At 37.9% G+C, this 26,183-nt stretch overlaps 1 protein-coding gene across 1 annotated transcript; it reads right to left on the minus strand.

The window, feature by feature from the left end:
* Positions 1 to 13,340: 13,340 nt before the first annotated feature.
* LOC103781374 (cordon-bleu protein-like 1) lies at positions 13,341 to 25,084 on the minus strand. Its single transcript, XM_008949088.1, has 6 exons — positions 25,018 to 25,084; positions 22,365 to 22,623; positions 19,826 to 19,911; positions 16,839 to 18,448; positions 16,031 to 16,213; positions 13,341 to 13,427 (listed from the first exon to the last, which is right to left on the minus strand). The coding sequence occupies exons 1-6, from the start codon at positions 25,082 to 25,084 to the stop codon at positions 13,341 to 13,343; spliced, it is 2,292 nt and encodes a 763-aa protein (XP_008947336.1).
* Positions 25,085 to 26,183: the final 1,099 nt, after the last annotated feature.

A 26,183-nucleotide genomic window follows, 5' to 3' on the forward strand; every position in this document is an offset into this window, starting at 1 on the left:
GATGGAGTCATTATGTTTTTCCCAAATGACAGAAAGTAAACCAAACAAACACTTACCTGGCCAGCTGGAATCCTAAGGTAGTGCCATTGTATGATAACATGTCTGTCACCATTTTAATACATCACCTGGTAGGGCACTTAGTACTCTTTGGAATGAATGAATCCCACAGGGTTTACACAGAGAAGGGGCATTTATTCTGTCTTAAGAGCTGTTCCAAGAAATCTATATTCAGGCAATGACATATTGAATAAACCTTTGAAAAACCAACCTGCCGTTCATGTTTTAAAAGCATTGTGCTGTCTACTTGGAAGTTATTATATTAAAAGGCTATTAATGCAAATGTCTGTAATTCAAGTACCCTATCTAACGACAACAATCTCAGCACTTACGATGAACTTAATTATCACAACATCAGTGCATCTAACATTTTAATGTATTTATTCCCTTCATACGGATGAGTAAATGCATCTTTATGTGGCTGAACACGTTTAAAAATTAACCCAAAGTGGGTATTCAGAGTACCCAAGTTTAGATGTTACAGCAAGTTAGGCTGGTCATTTGACATAGAGGCACAGAATTTCCATGAAGAGAAACAGAAGACTCCAGATGTCAACTAAAAAACACAGAGGAGTTTTAACACTGACAGCCATCCCCAAGTAACTTTTTGTTTCCTCTGACTATATGGGAAACCTAGGAAGAACTGTCTTCTGACTGAAGTATCTCAGTTAGATCTGGAAAATTACACAATACAATTAATTTGCTAAGTGATTTTCTCAAGATCTAGTGGAATTTGTGGCTAAAACATGCAAACTCCAAGTCCAAAATTAGAACTCTAACAATTGGGCCGTCCTTCTTTGTAACTATAATGAAGGTTTCTCATTGCTAAAAATAAAAAGGTAAAATATATTAATATTTCAGTACTCCTGACAATAAGTCAGCTTTAAATCTGGTCCAAAAGGTGATTCTCCTTTGAGTTGGAGAAAAAAGTGCCTTTTCCTTTGATGTCATGTTTACTGAAGCTGTGCTCTAGAGTTGTTTAGTAGATACTCTATTTAAAAAGTTGGGTTTTTTTCTAATAGTCCTAATTTTACCATGACAAATAGAACAATTTCATAACGCTGAACGTAAGCAACCTTCTAGTTCACTTTTGTATATTTATGGAGACATTACACAATACACGAATAATAACGTACAAGATAATTCCAGACAATTGTGTTATACATAAATTCTACTTAAAAAGTCAAAACATCTTACAAAATTCCCCTTGGGGTGGGAGGGGAAATGAGAAAAATACTGGCTACTGAACAAGTTCATAAGTAATTTGCACCTGACTTCAAAGAAATTGAACATCTGACATATATGAAGCATTTGGGAAGCAGGAGAACAAACAGATCACATCTAAAATTAGGAAAGTTGTTGTAGCCACTCAACCCTTTTAAATTCAGCCTTCAGTGTTCTCCGTCAGTTCCATAAATTTAGCTAAATCCATTGTACTTCTCTGAGAATTCAAACACAAGAAAGCAATATACTTTTTTTTTTTTTTTAAACATTTTTTGAACCTACTTTATAAAACAATATCAGTGCAGTTTTCAGACTTCTGACCCACTTGAACTTTCATCTCATCATCCAAGAGCAACTACTGGACTAACACATTCCCTTTTCATAAAGCCCAGGTTTTTATAAATATGCACTACACACAGAAGTTGGTAGTCTTTGTCTCGACTGGATTTCTGTGCTACTGAATCACCCAGGATGACATACCCATTCCACAGAAGGAATAAGCACACAGTGACATTTCTGTCAAATTAGCCACAGCACAGGGTAAAGAATCTGTAGAAGCTTTATGTTTCTGTGTTGACTTTATGCAGGCTGTGGGAGGGCAGACAATATCTGATCAGGCAAAAAGTCTACTGACAAAAATTCAACCCTCTGCAAATCTCTTGACAAATTTGAACTAACAAAGTGAGTTGGAGGATTCTTCTTCCTGTGGCAACTCTTCAAGCCCTCAAGCCCATTTTAGAGCATTGTCAAGCCATGACCTCAGAGCCAATACCAAGCCTCTGACACAGAAATCATATTAAAGCCAGAATGTGTTGCTGACAGTGACACACAAAACTTCCTACCTGATAAATTAAATGGATTAAAACTCCATCCCATTTTCTACAGAGAGTTTGGCTGGCCCTCAAGCAAGAACGTAGGCTTCTATTATATTGGGAGTTTTTAGAACCAAAGCAATTCATAATAAATTTATTCAAATTGGCACATTTCTGGTTACAATGTCTTCATTATTTCTTCAGAGTTATGAAACATGAATTATATCACTGTAACCACAACACGTCAAGGAAATCTAATTTGCCATGAAATCTGTTTGTAGAGTCACCATGTAGCTCCAGGCATACATTTGATTATTTTCTTGTACTGTTTAATACATTGGTGTTACTCCAAAGCCTATAGTAATATCACAACCTCATTACATCTAATTTTAAAAAAATATTCTTACACAGCAGGTTCTAAAAATACATACCTACATAACAAATTAGAATTAATATCATTAAAATCTATTAGGCACACAGAGAACAGAAATGTATTTCAGATTATTTTATATATTTCACACTTGCTAAGCAGTGCATGCATTTTATCACCATATCCAGCAAGCTAGCCAATATTTAATTCAAATTCAAGCTGAATTAAATTAACACAGCATAGAATTCCTGAATCATGAGCACAGAATAATAAAAATGATCAACATAACCCAAAAAATAACTTTTTAAAGCAAAATGAAAATGTTCTCCATAAGTATCTTTCTCTCTTACACTTTGTTTATTAAATTATTCTAACAAGAATGAAGTTAAATTAAAAAAAGGAAGCTGATAGCCTCTTTTAGGGCTTCTTAGGATGGAAAGATTGTTTTTTTTCCTCTCTCACTTCACTGTCAAAAATGAAAGCCTGAGCTGCAATTATTAACAGTCTGAATTTGCATTTTTCAGCAATCCAGAGAAATTAGAGCAGCTATTGTTATGATCATTATCACTATAAAGTTCCTTATGTACAGATCTTCTAACAAAGTTGTTGGTCAGCTGTTTGTTACATGCCTTGCCAGTTACCAGATAACCTCACAGTAGATCAAAAGGAGCAGCAAATTAAACTGATAGCTTTATATACTCACAGATGATAAGTCCTCTATAAACTAAAGTAACTGGATGCAGTGCCTAGTGCTAGGAGCGAACACAGGAAATTTGCAGAAGCTAAAAACAGAGTGATGGATTTGTTTGTAAATAGCTGATTTTTGTCTCCAAACAGTTTTCTTTCCTCCCAGTCCTTGTTGAGACAGCTGGACTAGACAAACTCTCAGAACTAAAACCTCCCCTAAGCCAAGACATCTCAAGCTTGCTGTATTTTGAACAGCTATTTGAGGAAGAATTTTAAAGTCAAAAAGACTCTTGATAAGACGTTCCTCGCCTGAACCACCAGTGACAGAACAGAGAGTGCAAGACCCCTTCTGCAGTAGTGGAAGAGGATATCTTCTCTGCCAAAAGTCAGGCAAGTTCAGATGGCTCTTTAAGTGTCTGAGCTAATTGAGTAAAATAAGCAACTCCAGCCTTATTCAATGAATGAATCTTTACAGGCCTGCCTTGGAACATCTCCAAAACTAACTCAAGCAGACACCCACTGGAACAGTGTGTCAGGAGCTTATCTGCTAGAAGTACCTGACAGGAAAATGTGAAAGCCCAGCAGAAGTTTACTGTTCCTAAGGAGGCCTGAAGTATGCATATTTTACTTCCAGTTTTCCCTTACAAAGTGCATTTACTTGTATTACTTTTCACTGTGATCAGACATATTTGCACATCTCTAGTCTTCATGTGCATCCAGTCTGGAAAGAAGGTGTCTAGCATAACATCCCTCCTCTGGTACATCTCTGCCCTGTTTCCCTCCAGATTCTGTTACTGCAACAGTTAAGTGTGGAAGACTTCAGTGGAGGGCCACAGCTACCAGCTCTTGCCACTGGCAGCCATTTACAGGGTCTTCACCTCATGGCCTATGCAACCAGCTGCCCATGTTCGGTGTGTTACAAGGTAGAACAGAAGAGATGAAGTGAGATTGTGGGTCCTCACACTACTGTAATGCTTTCAAAGTGAGTCGGGATTATATTCCTCTGCACAGGCTGTTGGGTAATCAAAACCATGGGACCAAGTGTTTGGTCCTGCACAGGATGGGAGAACAGCTAAACGACAGTGTTAGCATTTGATGTTCCTTACCACCTCTTTGGCTGCCTTTGGCAGACCAGTGGCACAGTCACTGTTCAAAAGCTCTTGGTCTACCTTGTCATGCTATATATGTGCATTGCAAGTGAGTTGTGGGTATGTTAGAAGGGCCTCCCAAATACACTTGAGGTGGTGCAACACTGCAGTGAGGCAGGCACTTCTGAGTCTGCTGCACAGACGTGGACAAGGCAGCCTGACCTGAAAAGGTCTTCTGAACTGCTTGACAGCAGTCAGATAGAGCAGATGAGGTACTGATGTTGTTTCTGGAGATGAGGGAATTAATGCATTTCCAGTGTCTGGCTGCTGCACAACTAAAGGAGCAGAAATAATTTAACAGGTACCGCAATTTGTTTTCATACTAGGATTACATTTCTCAGGGAATAATAGTGAGAATATATCAAATTATTGACCCTTTACAAGAAGGCTTCAACATAAATTAACTGTTGCGTAAAAAAACGGAATTTAATGTTTACAGTGCAATTTGTCACTGAAATGGAGGCTCAATTAGAGTCTCAGTGATTTACTAAAGACATTTTAAACATAATGTCCAAACAATGCTACATAAATTAAACATGATGTAATTGAGTGTAACACTAAGTGGCTCGTCACTGTTGATTCATGTGGAAATCATAGAAATCTTACTGATCATTATGCATTCATTCAGTATTAATGTAGATACCATATGTGCTTCCACAGGGATTCTACTGTTACTCAGCATTCATTAAGTTTTAATGTACCATTAAAAAGGCATCAAAAGACTCATCTAAAAATACTCCACCAAGGTAGTTCATTTAAAGAGCGTTAAAAAAAACGTGTTTCACTTCAACATTGCAATACAAAGTAATTTAATAATGAATCAGCAGAAATAGTTCAAGAGAAGACACCGCATTTGACCGTAAGCCAGACTAAAAAGAATATTTGAAGTAAAGGCAATACATTTGCCCTATTCTTGATTGCCGGATGGCTACCTGTATTTTGTAGGCAAAAGTGGCTGTCATACAAGTACACAGTCTTCATTCAACTGATGCTTTACAGTAACCTTCGGCATAGTGATTAGCTGTAGTGCAAATAATTTTATAAAAACAGTGTAGAGGTAGTACCAATTATGGGCAGATTTCCTATTGCTTTCAGTGTGGTGGATGGGGATTGAAGAGGGATGAGAAAACCACAGCAGTGTCAGTTACTTGCCCACAGCACCTTGCTTTTCCTGCTAGCCCTCTTGTACATCTGCTAGTAAAATGTTTTTCCAGGGGTGAACTCTAGCATATCTCAAGTGTTATATTGCTGTAGCTCCTTTCACTCAGGGGCATACTCTCCACCAGAGCCAGGTACTGTGGCCCTAAGCACATCATCCCTTATTTTGGGGGTTTGACTCCCTGAGGTCAAGGCCAGGCATTGCAGCTGGTGACTCTGGGGAAGTGCTCTTCAGATAGTTTGTGGGGAGGCTATAGTCAGGGCTGTCCCCTTCCTGGGGAGCTGCTCTTGATCTGAGGCTCTAGTGCTCTGGCCCTGCTTGAGCTACAGTTCGTGCTGCATGCCTGCTTGTGTCTGGGCATAGACCTGCTGGTCTGCACCCAGAGTCACAGGGTTTTCTCCTCACTGTGGACTAGTCTGATAATCTGGACTCTTAGCCAGCCCTGTTTGCTGTCTCCAGGCCTGCCCTGCTACCTCACTCAGATGGTGGGATGGGGCCCTGCCCAGCAGGGTCCCTGTGTTACCACGCTGGGTTCTGATTTGCCAACCCTTTGAGAGCAAGAGCTCTTGGTGCTCACGTTGGAGCTAGCATGAACATTTGCTCGGCAAGGTCTTTTCTTGTTGTTGTTAAGCTTTCTAATCTCTCATCTCACTGTTGGAAATCTTACATATTTGTGCTTACATGTTTTCCATCCTGGAAAATGGATGAATGAGCTTTTCTAATGAAATATACTATGTTGGTAGTGGATTTCAACAGAAATTCCTATCAGATAAATGGATTGAAATTTCACATGTAAAGGTGGCACATTTTAGCTGCCAAAGTAATCTCATTAAACTAGAACTATGAACAACTATGTGTTATATCCTCAAGTTTTTAAACTCCTTTGTTCGCTGACTAGAGAACTGAAAAGATCATCTGTGAATCACATGATCATATCTGTGAACCAACAAGACTTACCAAGGTTCTACTCAGCTGGATATTTAGTACTTTAGAAGTGTAACACTCCAACTTCTCTCAGACTCTTGATCTCGTCCAGAAGATAGGCGTATCCTGCAGGTGACTCACTACGCCAAATATCTGCAAAAGGAGGCAGATCTGAAAAATAAACGTGGCTATCTGCTCAAAATTTAGACAGTTGAAAGAATAAGTAGTCAAGTTCTTGAACAAGAAGACTATTTAAGACTATTAAATACATGGAAATAATTTTCACATAGGCATTCTCAGAGCTAAAAATGTTTGGAGGTTGAGCCTACCTGCCATATTAGTTTGTGTGGTTTATATTTTTCCCTAAGCATGAATTTTTGGTCATTGTGAAAAGCCAGGTAACAGGCTAAATGAACCTTCAGTTTGACCCAGTACAGCCATTCTTCCGTTATGCTCTAAAGCTGGAAGACTTGCTTGAAGATACAGTGATTAATTACTTGCTTTGGTGTAGCAACTTTTTAGTGTTGAAATATGGTCATGTCATCCTGACCAGTTTCTCTTTTTTTTTTTTTTTACACTAAACTAACACAATCCCTTTGATCTTTCTTGACGTGTTTTCTAAAGGTCTTGTAACTTTTGTTTTATTCTCTCTTTCCCAAATTGCCTGCCACCTTTAGATTATCAATCTAAGGATTATTCAATGCAACATATCTGCTGCTTTTACATGGTTTTTTTTTAAGTTTGATTTCTGCTAGGTTTTTTTCCCCAGTGATGATGACCACTAAACAATGTTTTTAAATTAAGGTAATAGTTACACAAGAGAAGATTCCCTTCTCTATCATGACAGTATGGTCTAGCAGAACCTTCCTTACTTCTCTTTTCATCCTTTTATCTTTAGTGGGCACCAAAAAATAATACTTTACCTCTACTGAACTCTCAGGCACACCTGACAACCCAGAGAATTTATTTTTTTCTTGTAATTAAAATATTAAACCCACCATTTCCATGTAGAGCCCTGAAGCCCACTTCCTCCAAACCTCCATCATGTCTTAGTTCTCACTCAGGATCATACAGGGGGGAAAAAAAAGCAGCCCAGTAAAACAGGCAGACATATACCTGGGGGGAAAATTATAACATTGAGTCCAACTATAGTTTATTAATTAATTTTCAACTAGAAATACATTAACCATTAGTAAGTACGCTAGTGGTTAATGTACACCAGCACTACTACACCAAGTACACTGGTACTTCCAAACAGCCACTGTTAGCCGGATTTCTTCTCTAAAAGCTGTTGCAACTGCAGGTTCTGAGATTTAATTCTCCCCTTGCCCTGAGCTGACTGTATGTTTCAAGACCTTTACTCTTCTGGATGTTCACTGTCACATATGCAAGCCCATCCTTTAACATTCCCATTCCTCTACCTATTTTGTTCTTTGTGAGGATTTCCTTGTATGTACAGTATTTTAGTGTTTTCTTGTTGCTCGAAGATGATATCTAGTATCACAAGCTATGGAAGGCCAGCCCTGCTTAGTCCTCCAAAGAAGACTTTAAACAAGTGTCGTTACCATCTGTGTGGTACAGGAGAGGGTGCTGCATTATCAGTAGATGTCTATTTTGCTTTTTGACTTACTGTGTTACAGACTGGTAAACAGTACTAGAAAACCCTGCTGCATTAAAATGTGCTTATTTATGAAAAACAGGACACAAGAGGAGAAATAAGAGCTCTGGTCAGCCACCAAACATGGCAAAGCCAGGTCTGCAGAGGTGGAAGCGTCAGTTTGCCAGCTGTACTGTATTCTAAGTAACTATATTCTCTGTACCCAACTTTCCTTTGACGCTTGCAAGACTTCTACAACACTTTAATGCTACAGTCTACACCTGACTGATAAGTACAAAACCATTATCCATAGACTTCAGCTTCAGTGTTTTAAATCATTCCAATCCATATTTGAACAAACAACTGTCATCTGGTAGACTTCTTTCAAGTACTCACATAACCTGATGCTTTGTCATTTAGTTAAACCTCACCATTTATAATACATTGCTATAGTCTACATTCTTCCCTCTCTGATTCTGTATCATCTCACTTCAAAATTACAAAATTTTTTTGCATGTGTATTGATAGAGTACACTCTTTTTTTTCCTATCACCTGCAGGAAATCAGGTATCTGCTACTCACAGGAAAATAAGGTACCATTGTGACCATCTAACCCTACACAGTGGCAATATTGTATAACCTCATGTAATAATCTCTACATCAAGCCTGCAACTTGTGATGAAGTTAAATCTCAGTTAACATACAGAATTTAAATAATGACTTCCTTATGAAAGTTACAGAGCAGCATTTACTCTCACATTACTGTGCAGCAAACAATGTTCTCATTTATAAATCAGAGCAGGCTTGAATTTACATCTTAAAAGTTACTGAAGACAGTTGTAAAAGAGCCATGACTATTGAAACAAGAACAGCTTAATATTTCAAGAATTAGTGACATATTAGCGACATCCTCAGGTGCTGCTCTAGTCCACTTAAGGGAATGCCTCTAATCAAAGCCACTGTATACCTTAAGTGACACTATTCGATTAATGTAGAAAGTGATTAGGCCCACCTAATTATATATTGTTAAACATCTGGGGATCCTTCACACTTAGAGATTTTAAAACATTTTAACAATTGCACATTTGTTCAACATTTAAGTTCAATATGAAATTCATATTCAAAAGGAAAAAAAAAAGAAACAAAACCACAAATAGAGACTTAAAACTATGAAGGGGTGATGCCCCATTGCTTTGACATTGTCTGAGCATGGCAACAGAAAAAGCAGAACCCCCTATATTGACAATTGTTCTATTTTTAAAGTTTAATTTGAAACTTTGAAGTCTTGTGGAATATTTAGTGAGCATTTCTTGGCACACTGCAAGTTCTTATCTTCACAGTAAACTGAGATATAGGAGACTTTTACAGATTTACAGCTCACGTAACCTGATGCAACTAGATACCACAGCTGCATAAAAATGTGGAGAAATCATAAGATTAAATCTGTGAGTGTTTGATAGTTATATAAATGCTTTCTAATATTCCACAGGGTGATCGATCTTCATTTTTTTCCACTAAATAACTACAGGATTATGATACATAATTCATACATGGCACATACGTATACTATGAAGAACCATGCCAATCCAATGAAATCAAGGATTAAGGCTTGGAATTTTAGGTATTTCAGTATATCCTCTCCAATAAAAGGAACAAGGGAACATCAGCAAATTCTGTTGTGGTTTGTTTGTTTTTTTTTTCTGGAGGAGTTCAACTACATTGATCTTAAAGCTTCCCCTCCCTTACACCAGCCTCCCCCATCTCTTGATGCCTGCCTTTTATTGAAAGAGTTGGGTCACTATTCATGCAAATAACAAAACAATGCTGCCTCACATTTCATATAAAACAAGAAAGACTAGAGTGTCATCTTCACAAATGCCTTGTCTTCTACTCTGAGAAAGTTTTCTTCAGCCTCTTCATCGATTTTACCAGTTGCTCTGTGGAATATTCAAATGACTAAGGAGGACCCCCAAGATCTAGCTTCCCACCCTACCCCTAAACTCCTGGCTTAAGCATTGTTTTGGGAATGCCCATGCACTCTGTACTCTAATGCTTCAGAAATCACCAAGCAAATCAGTTGTTGGAATGGAAGACAGTTGTTCTTCGCATGCAGCAGCTGATATTAACAAAACAGCTACTAAAAATACATTCATTATACAATCACAAACTGGTAACTAGTAAATGTCACTGCCATTTGTGTATAATCCCATTCGCTGCTGTATGGTATTGGCACTAGACCATTCTCAAAGTTTAAGTTCACAGAGCAATTAGCAACCTACATCCAAGTACAACTGTTCTGGATTCTTTTTGGCATGGAGCTGTGTCTGTTTCTGTTGGAGATGACACAGCCCTTCTTATCTCCAGGCCTTAGATCATACATGCACAATCACTCTGAAATAATGATTACTAATAGATGCAGTTGAAATTTCCTAATAGATGTTGTGTCCTTTTCAGATACAGTTGTTTGGCCCTTTCCCAATACTATGATATTTTCTTTCATTGTTATATTAACAAAGGCAGAACAATGCCCATTCTCTGCAGGATTGCATTTTCATCCTTGTACTGATTATATGAAAGGGGATAACAAGTTTCCAGGTTTTCAGAGTCCAGCTTTTAATTTCTGGTTTGTACCCGCACATTCCAAAATGGTACATACAACATTTGTAGAACCCTGAAGCTGAAAGAGAAAACATAAAATAGGAAAGGTGAGGGGACAAGCAACACTTCCTTCTGTAAGACACTGATGAAGAGTATCATTCTCATTCAACATCTTCCACTGGGAAGCAATGAAGTCATTCCTCAACTGATAATTTACCTGTAGATGATTCATTTGTACCTTTACTACAAGTGTGGGCTTGTGGTTGCTAGAAACACTTGTTACCCGAGCAGAAATGTTTTCCTGTCTGAACAATGAATAAACTTGTCAGGTTCATGAACAAGAGTTTTTCTGGTAGAATAATAAAAGAGTCTAAGAAAAAAATTAGTCTCCAGATATAAAATAGCAAGACATAAAAATGTCTCACATATGTATGTTGAAGGAAGGGGGAAAGGAAGTATTGCTAAACAATATTGCCAGCTAGCAATAGAAAATCTTATTGAAGAGTTTCACAGTACTGCAGTGTGTATAGACACTCCAGTTAATTATCAAGCAAGTTCAGTTACACAGACAAGAAACCCTAAGGTTCAAGCAAGGTGGTTTTAATTTTAATCTCTGTTATATAAGATGATACTTGCCTTCAGTCCACATAAAAGGGCAATGTCCTTTTAACACACGGGAGTAAAGACCATACAGTAATACCATTTTGCAGTCAAAACCAAAGGAAAAAAAAAACAAAACCAAAGCACAGTTATTTGAACTTTCTCCCAAACCAGTATCAGACTCCACCAATTTAGTTGAAATAGTGAAATGACGTATAGACTTGTATTACTGCAGATGGAGATTAAATTCCTGTTCTGAAATAACTTTAGTCACCTTGGCAGAGAATACGGAAGCCCCTCCCACCTAAAGTACACACCAGGAGACTCCGGTTGCAGTGCAGCCTCTCTGTGGCACTTGCAGATCAGCATGTTGTATAGGAATGCTTGAAACGTGGACTTCAAATACCACAATGAACACAGACACTAGAATCCTGGGAGTGAGCTACAATTGTCCTCAAGACAAGTGAAACCTAGAATGCAAGCCCCAGTTAGAAACTAGAAAAACCCCACCTTTTCAAGTGAAACCTCACCATTTTCAAGTGAGGGATGAAACGTTCTTCTGTAATCAGACTCTGAAACAGATCTTTTGAACTACCTTGTGGGGTCCCCCCACCCTTGGCATTAGCCCTTGACTGGATGCAAGAACAAGGAGGAGAATGAAGTGGTAATACATACTGACAGGAGACTAAAGAGAGAAAACAGGAGAGAACAGCAATGAACAAATGTTCATCAGCTCTCTTTATAAACTTTTATTTACTAAAACGTTCCTTGAAGGTTTTCAGCATTAACACTGTTAATTTTAATCAATAATTGTCTCCATACGAGAAAAGTAACGAGACCTCTTCAAGATTATTGCACAAAAACCTGGCAGCAAACCATTAATAACCCTTTGAAAGGCATATATAAATCAGTTTCTGAAACTGTTACAGAATGTCACTAAAGTACAAAATAAATATACTGTTAAAGAATAGAAACTAAATACAATTACTTTTATTTAAATCAAGTCCAGCATGAAAATATTTTAATATGGCAAATATCCCAGCACTTCTTGCATGCATCCATAAACTAGCTGTTTCATCATCAGTGTGATTATATTTCCATCCCCTCCCCAAAATGTAGAACCTTGATAAGAAATGCAAAATAGATAAACTATAACATGAAACATTTTCTTTTAATATATATTCCCATTTTGGTATCTAATGCTTCATCTATAAATAGACGCTCTCAGACAAAAGAATCCTTTGTAAGTGTGTTACTCGGCTGTTTTAAGATTAAAATATTTTATAGGGATAAGTCCAAAGCAGTTCATTCTTCAGTTGTACTTCCAGTGGAAAAAAAAAAATATTGTAGTTCATTAAGTATCAAAACTGGAATTTGCATTTTATCAATAAGTGACTATATGCTAATAGGTATTTTATATCTAGTTCATAAAAAGTATTGCTTATCTGAGTGATAGGTAATTACTATATACAGGTACTCAAAGAGTAGATTAGAAACACCATGTAGTGCTGCTGTTAAAAGAAGTTTTTAAGTAGTACAAAAATTTCAATAATTTATGTCCTGATTTTTTTGTATGCGCTACCAAGAAAAAATTAAAGGAGATTTAAAAAAGTCAAAATGCTTATCCCAACTACTCTCAGATGAAGGAACAAACCCATCTATTTTTAAACAGAAATAAAGTATTGCCTATAATCAAGATTTTATACTAATTACAAATTCAATTTATCAAAGTAACATGGAGGCAGCATGTGGTAGATTTAAATTCATACAATCTGTTACAGCACAATTGAAAATTAGTGATCTAGAATTTTTAGTTTGTTTAAATCTGTGATTACAGCATACTGCTACATATTGTTCAGTCTTAAAGGCTAAGCCAAGAATTTATGATTCTCGTCCTAACATAAGCAAGTCTCATCTGCACCTTCTCTTAAACCTTTTTAGCAGCATAGTCAGCTTTATAAAGAGAAAAAGGCAAAAAATTACTATAATTTACATATTCTAATAAACTTCCCAAGGCATCGAAGGACCCAGCATGAAATTCCTATAACAACCAAAAAAAAAATATATATTAACATATACTTGCATTTACACTTTCAAAAATTTGTAGTTAGTATTAAGTTAGCCTATGAAGCAGTACTAAAGTGCAAAATATTTGGTATAATACCTAGTGATTAGCTTTTGCTTCTGCAGAATACAAAGCAGTGAGCCTGGCTCTTCCATTGACAGATATGGTGTTTGGTGGAGGACCAACCTGGAAGGAGGGGGGAAGAGAATAAGTATTAGCCTGAATTTTCAGATTCTTCTCTTCGTAGTATGTTGCACAGAATTACTTCAAGGACACAGAAATACTGTTACTTCAGTCGCTTTTTTTCTCATTGCAATTAAAGACCTCCTATATGATTTTTGAGCAAGGCACATATGCTTCAGAAGTAGAAATATAAGAAAATGCTTAAAACAATGTTTTATCCTACCTTAAAATTCTGTCTATAACTATGCAAAACACACGTAATTTTCAGTCCTTCTCCAGACCCGATTACAAAGAACTACTTGAAAAAACGTCACTAAACCGAACACTGTTAATTAAATATCGAATAAAGTCGATTTCTTACAAAATCTTGTAACACTCCCTTATACCACAGTAATGTTTGTTTTATTAGGAGCAAACTGTATCTTTTAGGGTAGACAGCAAAGACCTGATTTTCAGGAGAGCTGTATAAACCAACAACTCCAACTGCAGTTAATGGGCGCTGTGGATGCTCCACAGCCACACGAACCACGTACCACAGCATACAGTTTACTAAACACAGTGAAAACATTCCGAAGAGAAAAATGGTTAAAAAGAAACCTCACTTGACCCACTTTAGATTAGCAATTACTGAAGGCCCTACTGAACAGAAAAAAACGGCAACACAGAAGGGCACAGATATCAGCATTGCATATTCACAACATATTAAGTAAAATAGTGCAGGCAGGGGGAAATAAAGAATTTGGCTAGTGGTGCCAGCAGTTTTTTTCTTTAATGATTCTCTCACAGGGTTGAAAGACAGGAGAGTATGGTATGAGATAAAAAGAGAAGCAAGCACTTGTAGACCTCCTTCACAATTCAAATGGATCAAGTTATTACTCATTTTACTGAGTGAAGTATGATAGTGCAAGCTATGAGGTGAATGCATTTTCCAAGTCCTTTCCATGCTGGGAATCACTTTTAGGTGCTGATCAGTTATTGATACAAAATGCTTCATTTCTCTGTCCTGCTACTGCCAGTTCTCCATGTTAAACAGAAAATGAGACTCTTGTTTTTATTAAATTTGCCATAGGCCAAAAAACTCTCTGCTGTCAGAAGTACCTGTACCACACTGTGTTCTCAGAGTAAAAGTGAAAAGAACAGCGTGAACAGTTATGTTTGGCAAAATTCCAGTGGGTTCTTCATTGCATGTTTTGTGTGTGTGTGTTTCAGGTTTTTTTCAAGCCCATTTCAGGTTTCTGTGGTGCAGAATGCTTTTCCTTATGCTTACAGACTCTTCATTATTATAATTGCTCAAGAAGTATAATACAGCCTCAACAGATACTACACTGAGAAAGAATATCTCCTGCCCGCAGAAGAGAAAGGGAGGGGAAAAAGGTCTTCAGTCATCATCTTTCTCTCCTTCCCCAAGACATTCTTGTATTGTTGTGGTTTGAGGTGTGGGGGTGGGACAGGTGACAACCAGGACTCTGAGGGTCCCAGGAGGAAGCAGTTATCCCCTCCCTCTTCCTCTCCACACTCTATAAAAGAGGCAGGAGGTGAGTGCTGCAGTCTCTTTGGGCTGCGGAGAGCACAGCGGGGCTTCATCCACACAGTTCCGAGCAATCCTCCACCAGCCAAGATTTGGGTTTTGTACATCTTGTGTTTACTTTGTTTTCCCCCCATCTTTGTATATATACCTCCCTTCTTGTTTTCTGTTCCCTGCTAAACAATATACTTTATTTTTATTAACTTCCAAATTGGTGCAAAGTTTCTCTGACTCCTGACTTCCCTTTTTATCTGCCCATCTAGGGGAGAACTGAGAAATAGGGAGGGGGAGCACGAATTCTGCCCTGTGAGGTCCTGCCCTGAGCCCTTAAACGGAGACATGTACCTAGACTAATAAAAACTGCACAGGTCAAATCTACACTAAGAACATTTCCATTAGAAAAGAACAAAGTTTTTCTTTATTTTCTTTCTAACAGAAACAGACTTGAATTTTGAAAAGCAGGTCATGAAATTTTTTAAGTCTTTAAGTTATAAGTCACTGTGCCAACAGCTACACCTATGCATTATTTCCCATAGAATCATAACCCAAAGTTCACATGCTATATAAAATAAAGTTCAGTATATTCAGAATGTAATTACACATTGAAGTACATCTAAGAAGAATTATGGATCTGATAGAGTAATAAATAGAAAAATAAAGTCATCAGAACTTCTGTGCGTTACCTCCCTGCTTGCAGGGATTTGCAGTAGATGGCAGCTACTTCAGGTCTAAGGTGAAGCTACATTTAAAATTATACCACTTCAAACCATATAAAAACAAACAAATTAATATGTTCCTGATTTTATGAAAGAGATACTTAATTGATAACTTAGAGATTTCTAAAGAATTTCAGGAACATTCCTGATTGTCTTTGTACTGTTTGAAAATATGGACGTACGAAGCTTTGCATCTACTATTCTGCAAATCTGAACTTTCTTCCTAACCTCCTTTCCCACTATTAAGAGGCCTCCTGGAAGCACTTTGTGACACAGATAATTGCTTTTAGGGTCAAGCACTGACACGGTAATTTTGAAGGAAGTACCAGGAGTCCGTTATTACGGCCGCAATGATGAACACTCACCCTTTTCAACTTGGCAGCAGCTTCTCCGGAGCGGATGGCAGCCAGCAGGCTCTGGTGGATCTGTTCTGGGTCAGAGTGCGGGAACGTCATCGCCGGTTGTCTCTTAGTGACAGGAAGGAGCTGGTCAGCGGAAGCACCGGGCTGCGCCCGACTCTTCTGCTCGCTGTTCGCACTGCTGCCTTTCTGTAAAGGGAGGAAGTTGGAGGAAAAACCAAAACAAAAACCTTTAATCTGAAGTTAGTTTCTTCCATTTATGGAAATCCTTAAGTCAACCTGGCACAAGGCTGCATATCAAACTGCCACCATTCCACTGTTTGCTTCATTCCAAATTTCAGACATCAGCCATATTTCCACTACAGCACGTACTTTCTCCCTCAGATAATTATGCCAACAAAATTTTATACCTGCATTCAAGTGTTTGTGCCATGACCACTTGAAGCCAAACTGATAGCACTACTCAGAATGAAATTTCAGAAATCAACACACTGAACCATAAAGAACAAGTCATACGCAGTCCAAACACCAAAACAAGTATACACAGTGTAATTTGTACTATTTAACTTACCATTCTTTGAAGTAGAGGATGCCAATTATTGCAAGAAATAGTTCTTTCCAATAATCTCAATGAGGCTGTTTTCCCTTTAACACTCTCTGTAAGACGTTGTGCTACTGCTAGACACCACAAGGTATTTACACTGGATGAATACAGTGCTTTTTGATCAGGGAGCAGTTCAGAGGCTAGCCTCTAGACTAGTCACGCTAGATGACAGTGGATCAAAGGTTAACCATTATTAGAAATAAAGTTTACCTTATCGATTAGACTATTTTGAGACGCCCCTGTTATGGTCTCTGAGGAAGGGTTTTTCACTTGAGGCATGGAGCTGGCTGAGGAGAATTCAGCTGCTGAAGCAACAGAAGACAATTCAACAGGAAATTCTTCTCTCGGTGCCTGCCTAGTGATTGCACATGTCTTACTGAATGACTGTGACCTTTTGACTGCAGAGGAAACAGCAAGAGCAAAGGGGGATGGTCTTGAACTGGAGTATGGCTTTGGAACTGCAAAAGTTCTTAGAGTTCTTAGGTTTAATGGTGCTGGCAGACAAGAAGAAAAACCTGAAGGTTTATTGCTTTTAACAAGAGAAGTGGAGGATTCAGTATTTTTTCCATCATCAACTTTTTCTTCATCTGTTGGCAGAGAGGAAGGACTTGTTTTATGTAAAGACAAAGAAGCTGGATCAGGTGAGGAGATTTTTTTTCCCATCTCTGTATTCTTAGCTTCATTTTGAATGGAATTAGGAGCACAAATGGTACTTCTGGCAATTGCAGATGTCACGTAATGACCTGAAACTCTTCGTTGCATCTGCAGATAAAAAGAACTAGGCTTTGTTGTAGGACTTAATGCATTTGACTTGTCCTGAGTCTCAGAAGCAGCATTTGCATTATTCAGGCTTACTATCAGTGGGACAGGCTGTGTGGAAGACTCTGTTTCCGTCCCATTGCTCTCAGTAGTAATCTCGTCTCCAGATGTCACATGTTCAGAAAAGCTGTTCCTTCCATGAAGCAGATCATTTGCAGATGCAGGTTCATTTTGTGAACCAACCTGTGAATAACCCCCACTTTTCGGCATATAAAGAATTTCATCTTGCTCTATGAATTCTTTGGAGTCTTCAGGCTTCAGAGAGTTTTCCAAAGTTGATACCTCTTGATCCTTATTATCAGATGGAATTTCTGATTCCCAGCTCTTCATTATTTCTAAGGATTTTGGAGGCACTATTTTGTAAGTAGTCATTCCAATTTTTGGTATGTAATCCCTTGTAATTTCATTAGCAGGCTTAGGTTTAGGTTTGGTGTCCTGTCTATAAAGAGGATGACCTTTTACAGGAGAGCCATCTAGAGTTTTTGCAGTTGTTTCTGGTGAAGCGAAATTACTGCCATTTACACAAATGTGACTCTGATCTTTTATGGGAATAACTTTTTCTTGGATAACTTCTTGTCTTTCAAGATTTTGTTCTGTTGAGCTACATTCATCCTCTTGTATTCCATGCATCACTTGGAGATTGCTTGTGCCATGTTCAGGGACCAGTCCTCTGAAAGTGGATGATTCTGAACCCTCAGGGACAATAATTTCTTTCTGTGTAGCTCTTCCCAAATTGCTGTCCAATGGACCTGTCTGGATTGCAACATCCTGAGTTGTTACTGCATCCAAGCTGGTTTGATTTGTTTTCTGATCTTGCTTTTCTGGAATCAGTGGAGGATGATTTGTATGACTTACAGAGATATTATTTTTACATGCCTGACAGTTTGATAGTCTGTCAACTTCAAGCTTGTTATTTTCCCTAAAATCTACTGGTTTAATTTTGGTCGCCTGAAGTTCTTTCCCTTCTTCTGTTGTTGGAAGGAGTTTTGTATCACTGTGATCTTTAATTGAAAGAGAGATTCAAAAATTAATACGAATCCCCAAAAGATTCAGGCAAACCCCCCCCCCCCTTACATCACAAAGTCCCACATACAATGTATTTAACTACAAGGACTGGCTCCTCACTGATATTAAAAATTTCCTTAATACTTGCTTTTAAAAGCTATTTGAAGATATACTTATCTTTAACTAATATTGCCAAACAATAGTATTCTGTCTCAGTTATTCTTCCTTAATTAACAGGCTACTGGTGCCATGCATCACCTTAATAGAAAAATCTATTCTAGAATCAGTTTTAAAAACTGCTAATGAATTTCAGTTGATTATATAGGCATCAGTGACTCAAGGGCTCAAAGACTACTCAATATTATTAGGTTAGATGCAATTTTTTTTATTTCCACACTTTTGTGGCTTCTGTTTTTTAATTATAATTTTACAAATGTTATTTGTCAACTATACCTTGTGTATTTGTACAAGGGAACAACTGGAAAACATACGGACAAAAGCAATTTTTCAACTCTTATTTTTCCAGTTGTTTTTCTGGAGTGTTAATTCAATTTTCTACCCTGGGACTAAACACATGGTTTTCTCCAAAACACAGGAATATTTGGGTCAAATTATTTTAAATACAATATTGGGAAAAATAAAATTCTTTAGGAATAATTATTTGGGGTAGTATTTTGATTTTCAAAAAGTTTCTCCTCATTTCAAGTATGTTATAAAATGGCAGTTAAAACTTATATCACATATAAACAGGACTCATTCAGTAAGCTGTTATGATTTATGAACAGAGGTATGCTGGGTATAAAAGTCTATGGAAGGCCAAGTACATAAATCTGAAAATCAGTGTCACAAAAGGATAAAAGAGGTTACGAAATCAAGAGAAAAATTTACAATCTGCTACATGCAAAGAATGTTGTAATTTCAAATCAGTGTGTCACGTTGTTCTATGTGCATTTAAAACCATTGGCATTTTCATGCAGAAAGCTCATGCTAATTTTGTAAGCAAAGAACAACTGGTGGCCTCTGCTTTCCCACTGCAGTGCAGTGCACATGTCACACCATGTGGCAGGATAACCTCCTGTCCAGACTTCCCTCTCCTCAGCAAAGCACCACCCATACTGCCCTACAACAAGCACGATGCAGCTTTGACTACTGATAAAAAAACAATAATAAAAGCATTAAAAATAAAACTATAACTGCAGTAAATTCTTGACACCTCATCTCAAAGAGGATACACCAGAGCTAAAGAAATTATAAAGGAAATAAACTGATGATAGCAATTCAGGAGTTGACTGTATTGTCATTTTTTTCAAAGGAATAGAAAAGTTCTCTTCTGCCTTGCTTTGAAGTATTAGAAATGAGTGGGAACTACTCACCATCAGTTTTATTTTGATCCAAAATTCTAAGCCTCCTGTCATTTTCAAATGCAGCACGCTCACTGCTTATCTTGGTCTGTAGTCCTCTGCAAAGCACAACAGCACATTAAATATGCCAGTATCATTCATTTCAGTAAACACAAGACATGATGCAAGAGAACCAGCAACATTCTCCAAACACAGATGGCCAAAATAGAATCACTCTGCCAAACACCAGAGTACTCAACAGATTTATTTTTTTTTAAAACAAGAGGAAATGCTGCTATGACATTTTACCAAAATGATATGCAGCTTCATTCTTTTCTGTGTAAGCAGATTATCAGTCTTCCGTTCTCTTCTCCCCCTCTTTTTGTTTACTTGTGCAGTATGAACAAGCCCCTTTTCAGCAACAACTCAGTTTCAGTGAAGCCACAATGGTTTACAATTCACTTAACAACATCGATGTGAGCATTTAAAATGCATCCTTGATTTTGTCCCTGACACAATACACAGGAAGCTGCATGAGATGCTGACTGAATATGAGCAAATCAATTGTGCAGTAGACTTTGCAAAATAATAACGAAAAGTGTCTGTCCCCTTCAGGAAATACCTGAAGAACAACAAACACACAAACATGTTACTTGCACACTAAACATTTTGCAAACGCATAAAATTTCTGTCCTCAGATCACATGGTGCAACAAAACTGCATAAATGCTGAATCCCCCCCTCATTTCTTTGGGGGGATGTACCAAGTCCTTATCTCAAAAAGGCTAGAAAAAAGGCCAAGATACTTAAACCTTCTCATTAAAAAAATATTGCTGCTGTAAAATATCTTAAACAGAGATTTGATTTTCTGTAGTTAGAGACACTGGCATTATGAAGATTCCAATGCATTTGCCACATCAAATGTATTAGTTGTTTTAGCTTAAGGCAGTGATTCCTGACATCTGATTTGAATAAATCTAAATTATAAATTCCTCAATAACCATCCATGCATATGTTGCTTGTACAGTCCAAAATATACTGTAAGTGTCCAATAAACCACTAAACAGGAGAGTACACTCTCAAAATTATTGTTAGAAGAAAGCTAAAGCTCAGTCCTGCACTCTGTACTCTTGCTTATCTCCATTCCTTGAACAGAGCTGAGGGACTGAACTACAAGTGCTCACAACAGGCTGAACTGTTTAAAACAAAAAAAACTCACCACAGACCACCACAGAGTACCATTACAGAAATCAGTGGATTTGACTGGAATATTACACATGTCCATTGTTTGATTAAAAAGCACTTCTTCAAAGTAACTAGGTCTTTTATAAAAAAAAGGTTTTTCAGAAAGATAATGGCAGAGAAACCCTAATTCTCATTCTTTAATCCCTGTGATATTTCAGGGAAGACAATTGCCAAACTCTACAGTTAAAGCATAGAGCATGCTAGATAATATTCACCAGGATTATAGGCCATGAAAGACGATTACAAGTTAGTGGAGAAAAAAAGCAACATCCTCTGGACAAATGGCCAAACTGGCCCAATAACACAGGTCTGATAATCTGCAAGTTCAAGAAAACTTAAAAATTGCATTTGGCTGATCCTCCTCCTTGTAGATCCCTACAGAGCAGACACAAGCAACTGGCACAATATTTGTCAGGGCAGAGCACCACAGATTTTTGTAAAGCCCCCATTGGCTTTGGACTGACAAAAAAGGCCCTTGAAATACAAGTCAAAGCTCTCCACACTACCTTGAAAGTTCTTGGTTACTAGGGCAGTCACACATTTTGGCTGCAGTGCAATAACTGAAATAGTTCTTCCAGTTTAATTTGGGAACAGTAGCCAGTTTAGTTGCCCCAGGGAACAGAAAAAAACAGTGAATTACATTAACACAATGGGACTTCTCTGGACAATCAATGTTTATTTCAAGCAGGCAGTAACTCATGCTGGAAACCTGCTGCGTCAGGTAGCGTAACTAACAGGCTGAGGGGCAAAGGTATAGCATCACCAGAGGAGAAAAAGAGCGATGCAGGAAGCTACCGTGTTTATTCTTTAAAAAGGCAGGATTAACTTGTTTTCCCGAGAGCAGATGATTGGGACAGATCAACAGAACAGGCTAACTAAAATATAAGGAAAACACTAAAGAAAAATTAAAACAAAACAAATATGCAAGAAATAAATAACTGTGCCCAGATGAACAGACATGGCTGATGTACCTGGTTATACCCAAATGTAAAAATGAGTTTGTATATTTTCTTTTAACCAACCAATCCAATTTTTTTTTCACATCACACTTCTGTGGTAAATACACTGGGTATTTTGGAGCTGTCTTCAGCTTTTTTGGGGTCCAGCTGTTTGAGCAGTAAGAAAAGGGAGGCTTAAACAAAATATCCTGCAGAACACTTCTTTCTCATTTTTGTTGAAAAGCTTCATGAATTACTAAGTATGTTAAGCTCACTCCTCTCTCACAATTCTCTATTCTGTGCTCCACACTGAAACAGCACTCTATATGTTTTATCTGCCTCCCCCATTCTCTCCCCAGTGCTCCTTCCTTTGTCACAAAACGTACTTACTTGCCATCTGTGCTCATATTTTCTTGTTTTTCTTCCTTGAAGCTTTGTGAGTTGTCTACAGAAATACTGGCAGGAACTGGAGCTGATGAAGCAGGATCACTTTTTTCAGTTTCAACTTGTACCTCAGCAGAGCTGAAGGCTGCAGTGACCTCTCCTATCCCAAGAAAGGTATTTGTACTTTCACGGTCCTCTCTCTGTTGCACACTCATCTCTTCCCTTTCATCAATTTCTTCCAGGTTGTATTCTGAGCTCCTTGTACCTACACACACAGAAAAAAAAAAAACAAAAAAACATGACCAACCAACAAACAAAAAACTGAAACAAACCACAGCTCTCAATGCATGGTGTAGATACAAAGAGAAGTCAGCCCAAGCAGTTTGGAGAAGGAAAACAGACTTCTTTTCATGATTCAGGTCACAAAAAAAAAAAAAAAAAAGTAAAAAGACTTATTCAGTTTTAACTTCCCAATTCTCTCATTTTACACATGAGAATATGCTCATTGCCATGCTACTGTCCACCATTTCTGCATCTGTAATCATTATAACATTTTCCTTGTTTAACCCAAATACTGGATTAAAAAAGATCAAAATACATTTCACAATATCAAAATGATAAATTTCATAGAGACAGTTTATTTTTCCGAGATTCCTTAATACTTCCATTAGCTCTCCAATGAGGTTTGAAATACATGGTTCTTTTATAGTGGAGTACATACATGAGAGAACTAAAGACTAAATCTCAATTTTGCCCATGGTTTGAACAAGATTGATCACCACTACCAAAAATTCCCAATGATTATCCTAAGTGTATTAAAACATAGACATCTCTCGTGCAGTGCCCTGTGTTACAGTAGAAATGCACAAAAGTACACAGAAAAGTGTTAATCCATCAAAATAATGAAGTTTTCAGCTAGAGCATAATTAAGCTAAAAGATTGTCCTAGTTTGAGCTAGAACAGAACAAATTCTGTTCAGTGATTTTACTGTTCAGCTATGTCTCTAAGTAGCACACTTTCTGAACTTAGCAGCATATTTTTGCAGACAGTGTCTGCTTCTAGCAGTGATAATGCTCCATGTTGAGAGTTACTACCAAGCTTTGGTATGCAGAAAGGCTCTTCCTTGTACTTGCTCTTGTGCAGACCAAGGTCACTGCTAAATCATGTGTACCACGTTGGGGGTGCAGTATGCAAGAGGTCACACCTGCAGGGAGGACTGCACAGGACAGGTGACCCTAAACTGACTAACAAAGTATTCCATCCCATATACATCATATTCAGTATAAAGCTGAAGGCTCATGAGGGTCAAACTCTCTTCTTCAAGGGCCAGCCTGTGAAGAGGATCCTGTTCTGCTTTTGATCCCAGTCCACATTCCTGAATCCAGTTCCAGAACCCAGCTCCTGAATCTGATTTCTGTCTGCCACTGAGTTCAGTCTGGGAGTGTCTGTCATTCATCTAGTGGCCACTCCAGCCCTAACCCTTCTCAAAGGTTTTGTTACTGGATTAGGGAACACGAAAGTCAGTGTACCTGAAGTTACCCTAATAAATCCACCTATTCTGATTTTCAGAGGGACTAATCTCTCTAGCTTTACTTGCCAGCCAGGAATCTTCTTACAACAAGATGACGATTCACATTTTTAAGATATTAGTAAGTAGACCATACAATTAACTTCTTGGCTTTGCAACATGCAATCTGCAACACGAAGATGACAGTAATTCCATCCATATAGCACAATAAGGTGCCACAGAAGGCTACTGGCAACAGCTGAGCCATACAAGCAGTGCACTCTGCCTGACTGGGCCAGGGTATTCCTGTCAGCTTTCTATCCAACCACTACCTGTTAGGTACAGGCCTTGCACTTAGAACTTAACTCTGAAACCTAACCAGCCAAGCTATATCAGTAAGTTGCCAAGCATAAACCAAGGCTAACAATGAAAACAAAATACTGGCTTAAAGCAAGCAGCAGTGGAAAGCATCAGATCACAGAGTATGAAAAATCTTAGTCTGACTGATGTACATACCAGTATCCTACCATGCTTCCAATGCCTCTAGAGAAGTACACTGTTACAGAAGCATCATAGAGGACTGTATATATTGGAGAAAATCCCAGTACAGAACAGAAATTTTTATTTTTTAAATCAGCTCATTATTGAAGACTTCAGTAATACCAAAGTTACACAGTCACAAAGCAACTACAAAAGCCAAATGTTTCACTATTTAATTCTAGGTTATTGTCTTGCACTTTTGTAATAATGCTTTGTAGTTAGACCTTAAGCAATGTGATTAATGTGTTACAGTGCTGAATGCAGAAGCGATGTAGATCCCCAAGGAAAGAGGAGCAAGACTGCAAATTGGTGCAGGTGAGCTCCTTCCATGTGGTTTAAGCATAGGTATATACAAATATGCCACACTGGTATTAATGGTCTCCTTAAGAAATTACTATTAGCAAGGGCCTTCTCTTACTTCCCACCCTGCCAAACCCTTTCATTTTCATGTATGGAAAGTCGTGTCAGCAGCCTCATGCTTTGGGAGATTATTTTAGTGACAGCAGAACAATTTTATGTGTGCAAAAATAAGTATAAATGTCACAAGGCACAAACAAAGCATAACAGAATATGGGCAAACATCAAATCTGAGACTATTCCCTAGCCTATAACCAGCTCTCAAAAACACTGTCTCCTTCACCAATGAAGGAGAAGGCTCAATGCCATTGGCCTGAGCCATCGCCAGCCACAGGAACAAAGACTAAGACCTTCAGCCTAAATACTCTGTGGAAAGCTGAATTATACAACAAAGCATAGCCAGGACTTCTGACAAGACTAATGGAAGCATTCTGGAGTTGCTATAGCTTTGTGCCCAAGCATTGCTCTCATCTCTATCACTCTGCCTCTGGAAAGAAGTGTAACAAAGGCTGAGTTGTATCTATACTGATATGATGGAAACTTAGCTTGGGTTGGTAAGAAACATTCCTGCTATGTGAAATTCTGTCCTTTGCTGTGCTACGAGCACTTGAAACTTTGGAGTGAACTAACCAAATGTATAATACCAAACAAAACGAAACCTCACACTTTTTCCAGAACACACTACTTCATTTGTCAGCGTATTACCAGCTTTGTTTGGAGTTAATTTCAAGTAGTAGTTTTACATCTGTTACTAGATCTCATTCCAGACCTGGGCCACCACTGCTGCAGCAGAATAAAGTCTGAATGCATCTGATACATAAACAACATTTAACAGCCATCTTTCATGTATATCATGCAGTTATCTGCCCAAAAGAATAGTTCAGATATTAGGACTGGTTTCCAAACCCACAGTTTAGAGATTTATATGCACCATATTGCTAGGAAGCACTTGTGGCAATACTGGCTACATACTGTTGCCTCACTGCTTATATACTCTACATGTCAAGTCCATACGCAATATAAATTGCATTTTTGTCTGTGTGCAATTTATTCTTTATGAACATTAGCCATTGAGTTTTAATTAGCCCTAAAAAGAATGCTGTTAAAACCTGCAGGATGATATTGTGAAGACATACCTGATAAGATGACTGACAAATTGACTACAAGTCTCCTTTCAGTCAGTAAGAATATTCTGTGCACAACAGAATATGCTGATACTGCTCTGTGAGCTGTTAGGCTTGTAAGCGCCAAAGCCAGAAAGCCCCACTTACATCATGCAAATCTGCCAGTGTTGGTGCTAGACTCCACAGCCCTTAACAAGGTTCTTAAGAGGTACTGTAACCAAGATTATAACAAGAGATTTGTTTGATGGGAAATTATTTTAAAATCTGTAATTTTTTATTTATTTAAAAAAAAAAAAA

The sequence above is a fragment of the Merops nubicus genome, unplaced genomic scaffold (genome assembly GCF_000691845.1).
Source record: "Merops nubicus isolate BGI_N331 unplaced genomic scaffold, ASM69184v1 scaffold19941, whole genome shotgun sequence".
Taxonomy (NCBI): domain Eukaryota; kingdom Metazoa; phylum Chordata; class Aves; order Coraciiformes; family Meropidae; genus Merops; species Merops nubicus.

Bases quoted from the DNA above. Each gene is read 5' to 3' on its own strand.
- LOC103781374 (XM_008949088.1), bottom strand. From the start codon at position 25,084: ATGGCTCAGGCCAATGGCATTGAGCCTTCTCCTTCATTGGTGAAGGAG. The intron at 18,449-19,825 runs GTGAGTAGTTCC...TTTCAATTAAAG, and splicing joins GGATCAAAATAAAACTGATG to ATCACAGTGATACAAAACTC. The intron at 16,214-16,838 runs GTAAACTTTATT...CTCCCTTTACAG, and splicing joins AAAATAGTCTAATCGATAAG to AAAGGCAGCAGTGCGAACAG.